Source organism: Brienomyrus brachyistius, chromosome 1, assembly GCF_023856365.1.
Source record: "Brienomyrus brachyistius isolate T26 chromosome 1, BBRACH_0.4, whole genome shotgun sequence".
Lineage (NCBI taxonomy): Eukaryota > Metazoa > Chordata > Actinopteri > Osteoglossiformes > Mormyridae > Brienomyrus > Brienomyrus brachyistius.
Window position 1 is genome coordinate 26,657,811 of NC_064533.1, and position 17,688 is coordinate 26,675,498.

Consider the following 17,688-nt stretch of genomic DNA (forward strand, 5'->3'; position numbering starts at 1 on the left):
AAAGTGATGGATTAGAAGCAAGAGACTAAACACACAGATCACAACAGAAGTCCAGTGCTGTGGTGCAGAGAGCTTGGTAATGTTATCAACCAGCTAATAGCATCAGTCTACTAATGCTATTGGCCTGCTAATGCCATTGGCCTGCTAATGCTGTTAGCATACACCATCTCATCTCACGCAGAACAAAATTAATCAGCAGTTTCAGGAAAACTGAACAACCGGTATATGAAACTGCAATATTAAATTAACGCAAGGCTCTACAGCGTGACACTGAATGGGAAATTATGTAGCCGTTTGTGTACCAGTATGGAAATTAACCAGCTGTGACTTTGTTGTGCTACAGATTTATAAGTAGTCAATCATCTGAAAACAGAAAACATTGCAAATATTTCAGATTTAAAAGTCAACACGAATTCTTGAATATACCATTGTCTTTAAAACCTTTCGCTTTTAATATTTGCTGCAACATTAAATTGCTAATTATTATTAATTATTATTTATTTACTATAGACTTAACATATATGCTTACAAGTGCATGTTAAATGTTTTAAACATGGCATAATGCAAACCTATATAAATCAAATACGACACAAAGGTTAACTATGAACAGGCATCATCTGATGTAATAAATTGCCTATAGACTCTTCTGCATGCCATTACTAAGACATGAGCCAAAATGTCACGGTTGCTTTGAGCAGGATCCTTTTATTAGCTGCTGCAGATCTAGCATCTTCTGTACTTCAAGGGGTAAATAATAGGCAACATAAGTCATAAAGAATTTGTCATGGATACAGCTATGTACTGTATGTAGTATATCTGTAGTATGTATTAGGAAGTACTGGAAGTGTAATATTGGAAGTGTTGTTCTGCAGAACTTGCTGTTTGATCTCATTTGTGTGACTGAGTCTTATAACGTGATGCCACTAAATAAACTGCATTCGTGGGAGGATCCACGTCCTCTGATGTCTTACAAGCTGCCATTGGGATTAACGAGAAACTTAAAGTGCTTCCGGGGGTTGTAACCAGACATGTTAGCTAATGCTGTCTTCTCATTTGTAGCGGCAGGTTAAATCCTGGGTCATGTACCAAGACCAAAGGGGTCACATGTTAAAGGTTCTTTTAATTTGACAGAGTGTCTGATGATCAGAGTGAGACTGGCGCCACACCAAGAACCGCTCTAGAAACTTGTAGGAACTTCTAGGGTAGCCTCTTTGCTGATCTCCATCAAAAAGTGAGGCAGGAGAAAAGCTGAGAAGCAACGACAGTCCTTGGCAGTCATCTGGGGGTGAAGGGGGTGGGGCGAAGGATGCTGATAGGCATCGCTAGCCTCTCCCTGATGGGCTGTAGGGGATTAACCAATTAAGTCCTCCTTGCTTTCAGTTCTCTGATCTAACTGAAGCTGGGTCTCTAGGCACCATCCTGGCAGTCATGTATGAATCTGTTTATCTAACCTTCCCTAATTCCACGAGTTTCATTAGTCCTTTCGTAAACACCATAAGGCTCACTATGCACCAGTCTCATGCTGTCCATCTATCTGATAGTATTTCCCATGAATCACATCCTCTTTTTTACACAAATAAATCCAGCCTTTGGGTTTCTCTCTCAGTCGAAGGAACACAAGTAGCGTATGAAGGGTTTTCTGCCAAAAAGAAAATAATCAAGCAAAGAGCACTTATTCCAAATGCTGCCCTTAATTTAGGCTGAAACACACTCACTGAAGTGGTGTTAATCAGATATCTGGAAATTTATATTCCAAAGAAAAATCCCAGTATTCTCACCAGAAGAAAAGCAAAGAAAATGATTTGTGAGTGAAACTGAAGGTCTGAGCTCTCATTGCTGTGAGGATGTTAAAAGTGAAAAGGCCCATTTTACAGAAGAATATGGCCAGCCAGGAGATTTGTAAATAGTGAGGCCCTGGGTGCCTGTTTACCATACCTGTTCTCCTCTAAGATGGTTCCTCGTGGGCCTTTCTTGGTACCATATTTTTCTTAATGAAAATATGTGCACTGAGCTCCTTTTAGTATCCAAATCATCATTCTCTTCATATGACTATATGATATCTGACAAATTTCTGAATAGTATTTTATTTTATCTCTTATTCCATCTCTGCTTCCAGTGATTGATCTTTCTGTATGATGAGCAAATTTTCAAAAGTCACTCAGGCGATGAGATACGTTTTCAAGAAAATTCCTGGGGACTTAGTGAGATTTAGAACTTTAATTAAAGTTTTTGGTCGGATTACATGAGGCCCGGGTGAGTTTTGGTTCCCAGTAGTGTAGTGCATGATGAGGAAACCTGACTTACTCATCAACAACGAAAAATGGACTGAGTGAGATTTGGAAATTTGTTCTTTGTACGTTCTGCCCTAACCCTTTACCACAGCTGTGTTAGGCACTATTTTTAATCCAGCTCCCAGATGACTAAAGAGTTATCAGACATCACGATGTCATCATCACTGATGCCTTCTCACTCCCTACCCATCTCTGCGGGCTGGCAAAATAACACTTTTTTTTCTCATTTTCTTTTGTTTGCTCTGATGAAGTTGCACTTAGCTGAGATGCAAAAATACAATTTTCTTGAGTTAAGAAGCAAGTGCTGAGTGGTTGGCATTTTCAAGTTGGCCATTTTGCAGCTTGGTGTGTAGCTAGTATTAATACATGGTATTAAGAACAAAGATTTATAGACCATATTCCATTTGTCAGTTGAGACCCATCTGTACTGATACCAATTTAAATGGAGTGCCACTCAAATGCATTACTTTACAACATTGTAACATTGATCTTAACCCAGACTGAGGTGAATTTTACCATAAATGTATTAGGAGGATATTACGTTGGTTTCTGGGGGCTATGAGTTGAATACACCAACTATTCATGTTAATCTAGTCCAAGAAGAGTCCCAAATGGAAGTTCATTGTTTTGCGTGTCATATCACCAGTTTGGGCAGCACCTTGGATGGACAGTGTGACTCAAAGGTTTATTTCATTACATGGTCACAGCCACCTACCAGACACACTTTACCATTGAGAGCCTAAGCGTCCTGTCACTGCTGGAAGCAATTAAATGCTCAAAAATAAAACAGAAAATGATTCTTGCAGCAGGAAAAGTGGAGCACTTCAAATGGATGTGTAACACTAACAAAACTCCCCATCTGTGACTGCCATTACTGATCAATTCTAGAAAATTCTCTGCTTAAAGGGGGGCTTTATCTATTTGTTTGTTGATTTTTTTTTGTTCGTCGATTTAGTAGTTTCCCATGGTAGCTATCAATTTTCTGTATGTGTGTGTGTGTGTGTGTGTGTATGTGTGTGTGTTTATCACTTACGCATCCCGCAGTTAGTGTCTGTCACTGGAGATTAAGATCAGCAAGATGTTCAGAAACTTTCAGACCAATTACTGAAGCTTGACTGAATTGTACCTTCATCACTGGAGGCATATTGAATAATAAAACAGCAAACTCACACATTGTATTCTTGTTGGCACCTCATCTTTATCGGGTTTGGGACATTCAGCATCTGGATGCGTGCTCATGTCCAAAAGAAATGGCCAGTATTATTGGAATGGTAATAAGGCAGTGTGGATGCAGTTGAATGGGCTTGTAAGCTAACTTTGTCCTCCCCCAGAACATCCATGCACTCCCTAACTCACTACTGTTTTTCTTGCTGTGTTTGGTTTTGTCGAGTTCAAGAATGAAGAGATTTATTAGGGACTGATGTAAAAGACCAGACACTTCTGTGTTCTGCACAGTTATTAACTGATGGAAAATAAACCTTCTGGTTTGATACAAGCTGCCAAACAGCCGATGAATTTCTCTTGTGTTTGAAACGGTGAGTCAAAAAGTCTAGCAACGATGGTCGATAGCCTGTTATAATGAAAAGGCTCTGCAGTTGTTTCTGGTAATGATATTACGTTTATACCTCACACTATTTAATAATTCATTCCGGAGAGCAGCGGTGAGCTTTCATTAGGTGATATGAAGCGGTTTCATCAGTGTGATATGATTTGCTGAGTATCAGCAAGTTCCCACTGGTGTCCATGTATTGAATGTGTAAGATTTAACGGTGTCTACTGGGGTCTTGCTCATTAGAGACCAGTTTTCCCCCTAGGGGTACAAGCACATGGGTATTGTGTTCTTTTGTAGTTGCGAAGATGCAGATATCATGTCACAGCAGGGGGCATTTCCATCACAGATTTGATTGACAGTACCCATCTGCCACAATCACAGCTATGTGGCAGACTTCGGGATACACAGAGAAGGTGTTTCCTGCTCAGTTTTGATTGACAGTGTCTGTGTGTGAGAGTCGTGACTACATTTTGATTTCTTGTGAATGACAATAACAATTTATACTGCCAGGCAACAATGGAGCACTAACATTGTCATTGAGAGCTTTGTCAGCCTGGCGACATTTTATGGAATTCATTATGGGAAACATGATTCTTTGGACTCCAAGCAAACCTGCAGGACACAAAGACTGCAGGATAGATTGGGATGATTTTATCAGCACCATCAGGATATTTTTGGCAGAAAAACTGAGAAAGTTACAAAACACTGTCTGGCTCTTCAATTTAAATGATCCAAATTCAGGAAGTCACAAGAACCATACGAAGGACCATCTAGACCAGGGGTGCCCAATACGTCGATCGTGATCTACTGGTCGATCGCAAAGGTAGAGTGGGTAGATCGCATGGCATAAAAAACAGAGGATCGACGACGCGATCAACCGCGCCAGCTGCTGCAAATCACTACCAAGCTACCGAGTTGCCTAGTCAGCCTCAAACTGATTTCTGCTAAACTTAAGAAAGGGTATAAAAATGAATGGGGGAGCTGGACCAAGTAAGAAGCCAGAAACCTGCCATCTCCATATGGAATGGAGGGAGGTGTTTTTTCACAATGTCATATTCGAAGTGCATTTCCCTCATCTGTCAGTCTACCGTTGCTGCTCCGAAGACGGGAAAAGTGGAGCGGCGTTTTCGGACTGTTCATAAAAACTACGACATTAACTTCCCTCCGAAAACCGAGCTGAGAAAGAGAAAGGTGAAGGAACTAAAATCCCAGTTCAGTTCAAAAATACTTTATTTATCCCAAAGGGAAATTAATAATAATAATAAAGAATACTCTATATATTTATAAATAAATATGTTTTGCATTTTTACAGTAGGTAGAGCATTTTGACTTTATTTATAAGTAAGTAATTTATAAGTAGCTCGCAAGCTGAAAAAGTGTGGACACCCCTGCTATAGGCTCTCCGCTAACGCATATAATGTGAAATTGCTTCATAAATTTATTTAATCAGTTACAGGTAATAGAGGAGCTCGTTCCTCCATTTCACCCCTACCCTGAAACATCTACATCCTCCTTGTGTTTTATGTCAAGGATATGTGTAAAAACATCTGGCATCATGGTAGGTCATGCCACCCTATTTCTCAGAACCCTGATTAGCAGGAAATTTGTACAGGAACATGAAATTTGTACAAGATTATGTGACTATTGTGCAAAGAAGTGGGTTCTACACTGGGAGCATGTCTGCAAAGCAAGTGAATGTTTTGAGAGGACCTCCACTGGGTCCATCTCTCTGAAGGGGATTTCTGTTGAAGAGGGATTTATGATCCAATTGATACTGTAGAGCATTTCCTATTCCTTATTGGGCAGTGGTGGCTTAATGGTTAGGAATGTGCACTTGTAATTGAAAGGTTGCAGGTTTGAATCCTTAACTAGCAAGGCACTACTGAGGTACCCTGAGCAAGACACTGCTCCCCAGGTGCTGAATTAGCTGCCCCCTGCTATGTGACACATGGGTTAAATGCAGAGGACACATTTCATTGTTGTGTGCTGTGGTGTCTCAACACTGATCACTTAATTAAACTGAGAAGGCAAAAGTATTCATTAACAAGACAGAATGTCACCTGCTTTGTCCTATTGTCCTATCTAGCAACATAACAGACCTCATAACAGAATATTTGGCAAATATAGTACTTCATGTAGTGTGGTGAGTTATAAGCTGGGGGTTTCAGATTTGACCCCCAGTAGAGGCCATGCTGAAATACCATTTATGAAGTACTTATCCTGAGCTGCTCAAGTATAATATCCAGGTATTTATGTGGATAAACATCACAAGTCCCTTTACATTACAGCACCAGCAGAGCAGCTACATTTAAGGACAGACATTTAATTTCATAGATTTCGGTGTGTATTAAGTGTCTTGGATGTCTTAGCCTTCATCTTTGTACCATCTGTCTTCTAGCTGCTTATCTATAGGTTGCATGAGGCCTGGAGCCTATCCCAGGCACACAGGGCAGAAGGATGGGGTACCCCCTGGACAGGATGCCATCCATCACAGGGCCCACACACACACAGTAGGAAGTTTAGAGACAGTGCACCTAACCACATGCTTTTGGACTGTGGGGGGAAACCAGAGTAACTGACAGAAACCTGCTCCTATAATCTTCATATATCTCTGATATATAAGTGATGAAGTTATAGTCCTTTCATGTCAGCTGAGGATAGTACCGAGGTATATTATGGATTTCATTACTCACATGGTTCAAGTTAATGTACCTATTGCTCCAATCTTGCCAAGCTCCACGCCAGTTTATGACTCATCATTAGGCCAAGCCAATCAAACAAGAAATTCTCACTCCATTAAGTCAGCACCTAAAGCAATCAAGACAGATCCTCCTTGCACTTGCAATCCAAGCTAAAGGCCCCAGTTGTGGCAGAGTTTGTCGGCCATTTTCTTAAATTCACTGTTTCAGCTGTATGACTAAGAGAGCAATCAGTGCTGGTCATATCCCAGGCTTTGCCCTCCACGGTATAAATGCATGAGTATGTCTCAAAGGAGAACAAGATGGGATATGCAGAAAGAAGGATTCCACTGTGCTTGTGCAAATTACAAATAGGGCAACATTTCATCCTAGCTATCTATGTGCACCCTCTGTGGTGGCAGTGATGTTTTCCTAGGGCTCCACCTGGGCTTTACCGGCACTGAGCACGACAGTCGGTGGGGGATATCTCTTAGCTTTTTGTTCCTATGAATTCCATGCAGTTTTCTTATAAGAGTGTGATGCAGAAGTGACATTATCATTTGACAGACTTCCCGTTTGTATAGTTTGCTGAATTAGTCTTCGCCCGCCAGCTGTTCTGCTGTTTTCCGGTGTCCCTCCCCCAGTCATTTGTCTCCCTTAGCTACTGTAATTAACCTCATGGCCTCAGCTTTGGGGGTTTGGGGGGGGGGGGTTTGGGGTCCTCACCTACTGTATATGGCTGAATTGTAAGTGCCGAAATCTTCTCCAGACAGGTAATTAGCTCTGCTGATCAGATGTGCCAAAACGGAGGCAAAGCAGTCTTTGAACCTCCAGATATTTCTTTTATTTTGGTTGGAAAGACCCCCCTAATTGATTCTTCATTTTTATCTATTCATTTTTCAACTGGGTTATATTTTCAGGTAAATATCTTAAGGCAGAGGTTTATGTTGATATAAAGGATTGTTGTGACATGACAAGTTTGTCAACTAGGAAAGCTGTGCCCTCTGAAATCCCCTTTGATTGGAGAATCCGGCTTAAATTGGCCAATGATTATTTGATGCAGATTAAAGCTTATCAGACTGCAGTCTTCTATCAAGTTAGTAAGCCGAAAACTCCAGCCTTTGTGACTGATCCAGGATAATGAAACTGAGAAATCCTTTTAAACATCTGAAGTTGTTAGACATGTTTCAAATAACTTGCAGTGAAAACTTAAAGAGAGGCACTCAACTGATATCCAGAGCTTGGGTAAGGCCTTGTACATGGTCTTCTGTTCTCCTTGTTGAAGGCCTTCTCTGGCTGGTGCCACTCCTGACTGGTACTTGCCTTGTGTCCTACAGAGAACCATGAACACAGTGGAGGAGGAGCCAGACCACAGTATACCATGAAGAGAAGTCTACAGATTCTGCATTGCCCGCTGCTGAGTAAGTCATCCTTGCCCTCCAAGTGTTTTTACAGGCCTACTTTCATTTGTTGGGATGAAACAGCATCTGTGCTGAACCCAGACTAAATGGACTATCTCCTGAAACACTGGCCATGACTTGACAGTGATTTTAGCTCAGGCAGAAGATTAAATGGTGCTTTTACATGGAGCTGTAAAGGTAACACATCTTGACCAACCCCAAGTATGTACCATTCTCTCCTCTGAATAGCACAGCGATGATCTAACACATAATGATGAACACGTAACTTTGGCAAGTAGTTCCTTGTGTAAGGATGCTGTACCCTTGACTGGAAGGCCACCAATTTAAATCCTGTGATTGCCAGAGTGATTTCACCACTGGGCCCTTGAGCAAGGCCCTTACCCTCAATTGATCTAGGGAGACTGGCTTCTCAATTGTGCGCCGCCTTGGAAAAAAGTGTATGATAAATAAATGTAAAAAAATATCTAAAACTATGAAAAAAAATCTAAGGCCATGAGGTGAGAGCCTGTCCGGACCCTGCGTTCCCGCATGAGTCATGGTCAAAGTCTCACCACTGCCTGGTGTTACCATTGAGCTTTGTGGTGGTCGGAAGTTTTACTGTTTTCCTGAAGAATGGTGTGTGATTGAGAAACAGTGGGTTCTATTCCTTGGTAACCTTCAGCATAATCAGAAGAACAGACATTAGCCAAAGGTCTATTTTGGATTTGCTGAGTAATTGCCATAGGTGCTTTGCTGTTACATCCCCTTCTACATCTCCATCCTTCTACCTGGCAAAACAGGAGGCTTAATTGAGTGATTTCAGGGAGGTCAACAGAAATACAACCGTCACCCAGTGGAAAAATGGTCCTGATAATCCCATTCTACATCCCGCTCAGTCTCAGCATGACACATCTTGTAATCCTACAGATTATGGTCTGCTGATGAACCTGGTTTCAAACCAAACTCCATCAGGCTCAGAGATGCTACTGTAAAACATAAGGATTTGTTTCTGCAGGTCTAAAGGGATCTTGGGTGTGGAACATGGAGAAAACAAGGCACCTACAGATTTATTCACGGACTACGAAATTTCAAAGTGACGAGCTCCCAGAATACATTTCTCCCAAATCTGATTGGGTTAGAGAATGACTGCGAAGGTTAAATGTTACTGTGAGGCACAGTAAGCTGCAAGATTTAATTCAAATCCTGCCAGAAGCCCAGCGGCCCAGTTTCAGCTCCCTACACAATGGCTGCACATTCCAGAATGTTCTTAAGGGGACACTGCATGATTGTAGCCTTGGTGTCAGTACTTCACATTTAGCTCTTCAGAAATATCCTTCCGTAATTTTGTATAATGCAGAGTGGAAACACACATACATACACACACACACACACTTAAATAAACACAGTTGGACTCTCAGTGCGCCAGACTGAGTCATACAGTTGTGGAACGACCATTTGAACCCTGACCTCTATTGCTTACAGATTTCCGCAGGAGCCATGAGCAGCGTTCAGAGCTTATCGGTTCTGCTTGTTGCCTCTGGCTTTTGTTTAAGGAACAATTTAATTTTCGCAGTGACTCGAAGGAATTTTTCACTAGAGCTCTTTAGAATATCATACCATCTTATGTTATAGAATAAAATACAGGCAAGTGGCTTGCTCACTGTAGGATTAATGCTCCAAGAATGGGGCTGAAACACCCCAACACAGCCTTCACAATCTGAGAGTTCTGATAAAATGCCAGGAGATTTCGGAGACTCGGAGCCCATAATTCTAAACCCCCTCATCTGCTGTGCCGATTGTCCTTTTACAAGTGCTATCCGAATGGTGCACAGGCTGATGGTAAACATCCAAGCTAATTAGTTTTACTATCCATTGTGGTCTTTAGTGTTGATGCATGGGAAGCTCATTGTACAAAAGCAGGAAGTTCAACACCTTTTAACCCAATCAGGTAGAAGTTCCTCAGAATATTCTGCTCTGACTTCCTGCTACTCTCTTCCTATTGTTTCATTTTCATTTCTCCCTCTGCTCTTTGGATGAAAGAATCTGCTAAACAATGTAAATGAGTCATGCCATACATTCCAAAGTCATCAGTAGAACAATGTCTGCTTGCTCTGCTGTCATCTAAAGGTCGCTCTAATGATTTCCACCTTTGTTTTATTCAGTTTTTTTGTGCCCTCCCACACTGCACTCATGTGTGTGCACACCTTTCAGTACAGATGGTTCTTTTCTCATCTTGATGTGCGGCTTCCATCACCGTGGGTTGGGTCCTGTCGGCCCACATTCTCTTCCAATTTTCTCCTCAATCTCTCCCCTTCTTTCTGGGCCATCACATCTCCCTGGCAGCCTCTGCTGGTCACCCTGCTTCATAGGCAATTTCCAAGAGGCTCTCAGTCACTGACCACACAGTCTGGACAGAATGGAGAGCAGTCTTCTCTTCTGAGACCGTGGATACACAATTTTCTAAAGTGTGTTACATAGTTGTACCTTAATATCTACATTATACTCAGTTATATAGCTGTATCAGACTGGATCTTTAGGGAATATTGTTTTTTTCCCAGGGGTATATACAAGGATGGGGCCACAGGGGCACTATACCTAGCTGAAAGCTGATTGGTTCACGGAGTCTTCCCTCCCATGTCACTAACCCATTCAAACATATCATTGGCTAATGATATCAATGACCCCTCAGTTTGAATTATGCCCCTAGTTTTTTCAAGTACAACATCCCATCTTCGGAAGATGTGACACTGTGCTGTAGCGTTTCTCCATTTTCTTGGCTTTTGACCAGCTCCAGAAAGGAAGGCCCCACAGCGTACCTGCAGTGTTAATAAAACAGTGATGCCACACCCTCCGTTCACTGTTCTGCTGGGCTAAACTTGCCCACTTGGCAGTTGGTCACATTGACTGCAGGGATGCTGCATCCTCACGTCATAAAGGTCACTCGTCTTAAAGGGGAAGGTCTTTAATCATCTAATCACTCAGGCATGATGCTTTTATGTGGATATACTGGTGCTTTTGGACAGCGGCTGGGGTGGGAGGTGCTGATATGCCCCAACTAAAAAGAATGAAAACATTGAGACGGTTCCGCAAAAAAAAAAAAAAAAACATTGTTCAAAGTTTTATATTCTTTCAAAGACATAATTTCCTCATAATTCCACAGAAACTGCCATACCCATATTTTGTTATACATTCATTCTTTAGTTCCCTGTATGCAATGTGTCATCATCGCAGATCATGACTGTTACGTTTAGCTGAGGTATGAAAGCTTTGCTTGTCTATCATCTCATCTCTCAAAAGTATTATAATCAGAAATTGTTTTGGGGGAAATTTATTCCGTGAATGCTTCAGGCGCCTAATTATGGCATCAAAGGAAGTAAATAAGGTAAAGGTGAAATAGTCAAAAATGAGCAAAAAAGATGAGTAAGGAAAAATCAGCAAAAACAAAATATAAGTTAACGTGAATAAATAACGTGCTGCTGTTATGCTCCCTGTTACGCATGATGAATAAATGCTGATGTCGGATAAACAAACGTTGATGTTGATGTGAGTTTTCAAGTTGGTTTTAGAAGTCAAATCATTCAACAGGTATTTGATGAAGGCAGAAAGCACTTGGGTGTCATTCTGAAACAAAAAAACTCCAGTTAGCAGTTGTTCCGTTTTGGTGACTGTGACTCTTTATACTCAACTGGTTGAAGGAAAATCTTTGTCTGGACTTTTACTCCCTGCACCTGAATTATCCACCTCTGTCTGAAACCCAGTAATTGTTCCATGAAATGGAACATTTCATGCCTGAAATTCTTAGCCTGAAAGACTCCTTTCCCTAGTTAAAAGAAGAACTGCATTATGGGAAGATAATCCCTCAGAACAATGTGAATTTTGTGACAACAGTAATGGCACATAAACATGGTTAGACGCACCTGGTCAGTCTGAGTAATTGCCATAGGTGCCCAATACTATTTTCTTAGTGTAGTGAGGGTGGCAATGGGGTGGTAACAGTTGTTAATTGGAGGGGGGTGACAATAGTAATAGATATCAACTGGGGGCATATTTTTGTGGTCCCTCTTTGGCAGAAACCCTTGGGTTTCAGCCTGGGCAAAGTCATGCATCAAAGCACCCTTGAACACCCATTCAGTTATTTTTTGTTTTGCCACAGATTCATCCAAAGGTATAAATCCCAAGAAAACATGTCATTTGTGAGGAATTTGTTTTACGGGAAAAAAAAAAAAAAAAAACTTTTTTCCTGTCCTTGGGCTTCACATCATGTCATTATGTTAAATTTTTTGTCAAAAACACGAAGTCCAGCTGTCCTTCTATTCATTTCTCATAAGCACTGTGTCGCAGTGAGTTTGTAGCCAATACCAGGATGCGTGGGTCCCACTGGATGGATGCCAGCCTAAAAATCACACAGCCTCTTGTATTTTGGCAGTTGTATTTGTCTCTGGGCTGGTGCTGATTTCAGCAACTTTCTTTCAGACTGCTTCGATCCATTTTGACCATTTCTGGAGTTTCCACTGCGGTGTTAATCACACAATGGCGATGTTTTGCCGTAGTGTTGGCCAGCTCTGCTGTTTACAATGGCCCCACTGTGCCATGCAGCTGAAAGTCAGGCCAGTTAGAAACACACCTCCTGCAGGGAAGCTGGCAGTGCAGGTTTTCTGGGCCTACTGTCTGGCCAGCATACTGTCTGCAATGCCCACCCACCCCACCCAACCCCAACCGGTTTCCACTTAATTAAAGCACAGAGACTGGTCAAGGCATGGTCGTGGCTGCCAGGAAAACCGGTATAGTGGATGTTTTGCAATGGATTGGTGCTTTTTTCTCTAGATCCTTCTTCAGAGAGGAATTTAAACGACCTTCATGCAATATCATGTAACACCTGGGACAGATTCTCTGTAGAATGATGGACAGTTCTATACTTATATGGGCCGGAGGGGTTTTTCATCTCTCTCTTAATTAATTAACCTTGATTAGATGTTGGCATGGAAGACTGCACACAGCTGTAATTCAGCTGAGCAGCTGAGAACTTCGTATCATTCTTCAGTGTTGTTCTATCAGCTGTTTCTTACTTGTAATGGTAAAAAAGATTTATTTTTTCCAAGTGCCATGGTTTTGTTTCAATTGTTTTAATTCTGCTGGGTCAGTATGGTGGCTCAGTGGGCCTCACTGAAGCTTGATTCTACCCACTGGTTCTGTATGTTCTGCATATATATCTTGAAAAGGGTGTCCCCTGCCTTGTGTCCTGCGATGGACTGGAATCCTGTCCAGTATGTCCCCTGCCTTGTGTCTTGTGATGGACTGGAATCCTGTCCAGGGTGTCTCTTCCCTTGTGTCCTGTGATGGACTATCATTACATCCAGGTTGTCCCCTACTTAAGTTCTGTGTAAGATAGCAGCTTGCAATAATATTACACTGATATTTTAAGAACTAACAGCAATTCCTAAGTTACTGATAATTTCAAACTAATTATATTTTACTAGGGGAGTAAACCCCCTGCATTCTTAGGAAGTTTAGTCAAAGTCGAACTTGACAGTACATTCAGCCATTTGGTCGTGAACTTAACAACTCAGCAGGAATAATGACCAGCTAATTTGCGGTCTTCAACGCCTTTGGTTGCCTGACCCTCTTTTGAATGTTCACGTTAAACACTCCTCACCCATTATTGTGTGATCATTTTCCCACGCTCCAGTATCTCTTCAGTACACCACAGAATAAATAATAAAACAGAACAAGCAGACACTTCCTGTTAATACCTTCCAGTTTTGTCTACATCCATACCGTCACTAGTCTCTTCCAGAGGCCACCAGGTCTACAAGCACCAGCAAACGTGTTTAAAGTTTCTGTAATGTGAGTGCAATCACATTTCCCCCAAAACAGGAAGTCATTACCCCTGTTGGTAACCAACAGCTCCTTATCTCTTACTGCACATCAGTTCCACCCCCTTGACAGGAAGACTCCAATCTGTCCCATCTCCCCCAGAAGACACATTCGTAGCTAGCAGACGCCCAGCCACGCCCAGGATGGGGCGGGGGAATTGTATGACTCACGGCCCAGCAATTCGCATGCTCTCGGTGATTTCAACACGCGTTGTGCACGATGGCTCCCTGGGAGACTGGAATGTTTGTGTTTGCCGAGGCCATTGTTACCATCAGCACATGTGCATCCCTGCACCCGGCTTAGTCCTTTTAAGGAAATGGCCAGCAGCTTCCAGCAATTTCCGGGAACGGGCCCACACACCTGTGAACGTCACTTCAAAGGGGGCCCACACACTCCCTGGCTCCTGACACACAGGAGCAGTAACGGTCCTAGCTGATGAGGCGCCGTAGGAGGGCATCAGCCCCAGCACCCCCCCTCCCAGGCGTAGGGAAATTGGCTGGCAAGTCGGCGTCCCCTAAGAACTTGGCGCCCTAGGCGGCCGCCTTTGTCTCCTGTAAGATCGACCGGCCCTGAGTTTATTTAATTAATTTAAATATAAGAATAATTTAAACAACTGAAATTGCAGAATTATTTGATTTAAATGAAGAATTTAATAATTAACATAATTATAATTAAAGGCATATGTTTGAAAGGATCTTTCTGGTATTTCTGTAGCGGAACTAATCTTGCGTTTGGGTTGGGGTCTGGTCAGTTTTGTTGGTAACATTTTCGTTTTGCTCAGGTAAGTGCAGCACTTGTTATGCGGCTGAGAAAGTGTTTTAATTTATAAGTGTCAATATTCATGGAGATTGGAGTTATTGTATAACCTGCAATCATAAATTTTCTTTCTTTAACTCTTGAATTAACGCGGCCAATGAGGTAGGAGATTTTATGTCCATTTTGCAATTTGCAAGTTAATGGCGTGAGTGAGCTATATTTATGTTTGTGTTTGGTTATTTTTAGGAAAATGCCTGTGTTTTTACTGATTAATTTTATGATCTATGTGTTTTATTTTATCTAGTTCTCACCGCATGCTCGACTGGATGGATATGCGAATAAACGCCCGTGATCAGAGATCAACTTGTGTTCGTGTTCGTTATTGAGGGGGGTTAGAAGGGGGGCAGCAGTGGCCTCATAGGAAAGTTACGTATCATTATTATTACTACTACTTCATAGGCTTTGCTAAGCAGGTAAATTCACGTGGGCTTGTTCTTTTCATATTAAGACACATTAATACCAACGAGTTTTAAGAATAGTGGAATGTTGCACTTTTTTTCTTCCTCCGTTTGTGGAGCCCCCTGGATGGGCGGCGCCCTTAGCATTTGCCTATATTGCCTATGCCACGGGCCGGCCTGCATAGGAGAGTCGCTGATGAAAAGTGGACATTATGGTGATGATATATAGAATTCTAGATCACAGGGACACCAGTAATATGCTCACCCCCATGTCTTAATTTTAAAAATTAAATCCCTGCTATTAGGCTGTGGACACGTGGATGTCTCCATCTTAATAATTTTTTTTTTTATTTTTATTTTTTTTGGGGGGGGGGGATTAGATGGAACAGCAGCGCTCCCCTTAATGTGAGATTCACAATGAATCTATTCAAAAACATATTGTGTGTCTTTTTGAATAATCATAGGTAATTATATTTTAAGCATTATGGAGTGTCCGATATAAAGGGGAGGGGATTATTAACTGAAATTTCAATGAGGTTGTAAAACTCCTGGTTTTTCTTGACCTTGAACAAACCACGGGGATCGGCCGATGGAAAGGGAATTTATTAGTACCCCCTGGTGTGAGACCGGCCAAAGATCCGAGTTGCATTCTAATTTTCCATTTTGCTCTTTAAATTTAACAAGTGTGGCATAAATACACAAAGGCCTGAGCTTCGTACTCAAAACAATCAGGCATAGTTGCACAGAGGGGTTTATTCCCCTCAACAGGTAGAACAAAGGCCATTGGTTCGAATCCCAGGGAGCATGCATACATTCAAGCCTTTCCTCCTACTGTAAGTCTCTTCGATCAAAGTATTACATAAATGTGTTTCTCGCCCTCCATTCTGGCTGAATCTTTTGGAGAGCATTACCCGTGACTGTTGGGAGGTGAAAGCTCGTTAAGATGGGGGAAAAAGGTGGTGCAGATGTCCTTGTCATTGTGAGATTTCAGCAGGATCTCATGGAGTTTCTATCCTTGGGTCCATGGTGTCGTGCGTGTAGATTCCAGAAAGGAAGACAAATGTCACAAGACTTGCTGCTGCTATCTTGGGCTTTATTCTGGAAAGAAAATACACAATATGGTATCTCTTCATTTGTTTTTTGTTTTTTTTAAAACAACTGCAAAGTGCTCAGCTCTGTCCAACACAGTTGTGCAACACTGACCATAAACGTGAACTTATGCTAAGTCGCATATTTCTCTAAAACGACATACAATTGAGAACGCAGGGTTAGCCAGTTCCTGGAGTACATGGGGGTTCAGGGCCTTGCTCAGGGGCCCGATGGTGACATCACTCTGCTAGTCATTAGATTTGAGCTGCCGATCACAGGCACACCATCCTAACCCGCAGAGCCGCACACTGTCCCCACAATGATGCTATGTATATAAACACTGAGAGGTAATTTTGGTGGAAATTATATCATACAATATTTTGTGAGTAAAATTTTAGTCCTGTTATATACAAATAGCTATGATTGGCATAAATAACATGGCCAGCAGATGGCTGCTGATATTCTAATTGACTCTCTCTTTCTGTCTCTCTCTGAAGCGTATTTAGTGTTTGTGTTAACAAAGAAGGATTTTTCATTAGAATTTCGAAAGTGCCCGCTTCCTTTGAGAGCTATTTGCACTCTCCATAGATGCTTGCCTCCTTTTATGGAAACAAAGGATGGGATGGCAGTTAAAAGCAGGCATTTGTAAGTGGAAGGCCACAAGCTCAATTCCCATGAGGCCATGCTGTAATACCACTGAGAACAGCCAGTTTCCTGCTTTTCTAGACAATTTAAGGTTATTTTGTTGTTATTTTAAATAAAGCAGAATATTCTCCTTATCGTACACTCTGCATGCAGGGATGGAGGACTGCATGAAAGGATATCCTTTGATCTGTAGTCTGATAATCAGGATTTTTTAAATTTTTCTCCCGTGTTTTGTATGATTAGAAGCTTCTATTCAACTTTGTGTCTGCCCAGTGTCAGTGAAATTGAAAAAAGAATCAAAGGATCAACTTTTAATAATCCGTCCATTTTATAACTCAGTATTTCTCAACTCAGTGCGCTGGGACCCCGCAGACAGTCCACATTTTCGCTCCCTCCCGTCTTCAAGAAAACCTAAACCCGACAATCAACGAACCAAAATAAACAAGATCACTCAATACCTGGTGTTGGGAGCTGGGAGGGAGCAAAGATGTGGACTGTCTGGGGGTCCCTGAGGACTGGGTTCAAACTCTTTATCCAGTAATGGGTTGTGGAAGGGTGCCTGGAGGCCATCCTAGGAAGTACAGGACACAAGGCAGAAAACACCCTGGATGGGAAGTCAGTTCACTGCAAAGGTGTGCAAATCTGTGCACAAACCCCCAACTCTGGAAACATCAGGCATCCATGCTACCCACTGCACCACTCCTTTCACAAAGAAACGCATCATTAAATGAACCAGAAAAATAATGATTCTATAACATCAAGGTGGGCGTTATTCGTGCTGACCTCTTTGTTTTCCTGCAAACCATCAATGACACCTTACAGTCCAGCTGTGCATAAACACAGAACTAGCTTCCCCGGCTGAGCACGTATCAAAAAGCCAGAGGACAAATGATAATTGTTTGGAATCAATGACATTATATTGGTCAGGAGGGACAGATTGAAACA

The 17,688-nt window shown here is 41.9% G+C and overlaps 1 protein-coding gene across 4 annotated transcripts in view; it reads left to right on the plus strand.

Annotated features, from left to right (window-relative positions):
- Positions 1 to 17,688, plus strand: part of tmem108 (transmembrane protein 108) — a 67,736-nt gene that overhangs the window by 26,270 nt on the left and 23,778 nt on the right. For all 4 annotated transcript variants that reach the window (XM_049027252.1, XM_049027244.1, XM_049027235.1 and 1 more), the window contains one exon: positions 7,859 to 7,942. In XM_049027252.1, coding sequence (XP_048883209.1) covers positions 7,903 to 7,942 — 40 coding nt within the window. In that variant the 5' untranslated portion in view covers positions 7,859 to 7,902. The remainder of the gene's footprint in view (positions 1 to 7,858; positions 7,943 to 17,688) is intronic.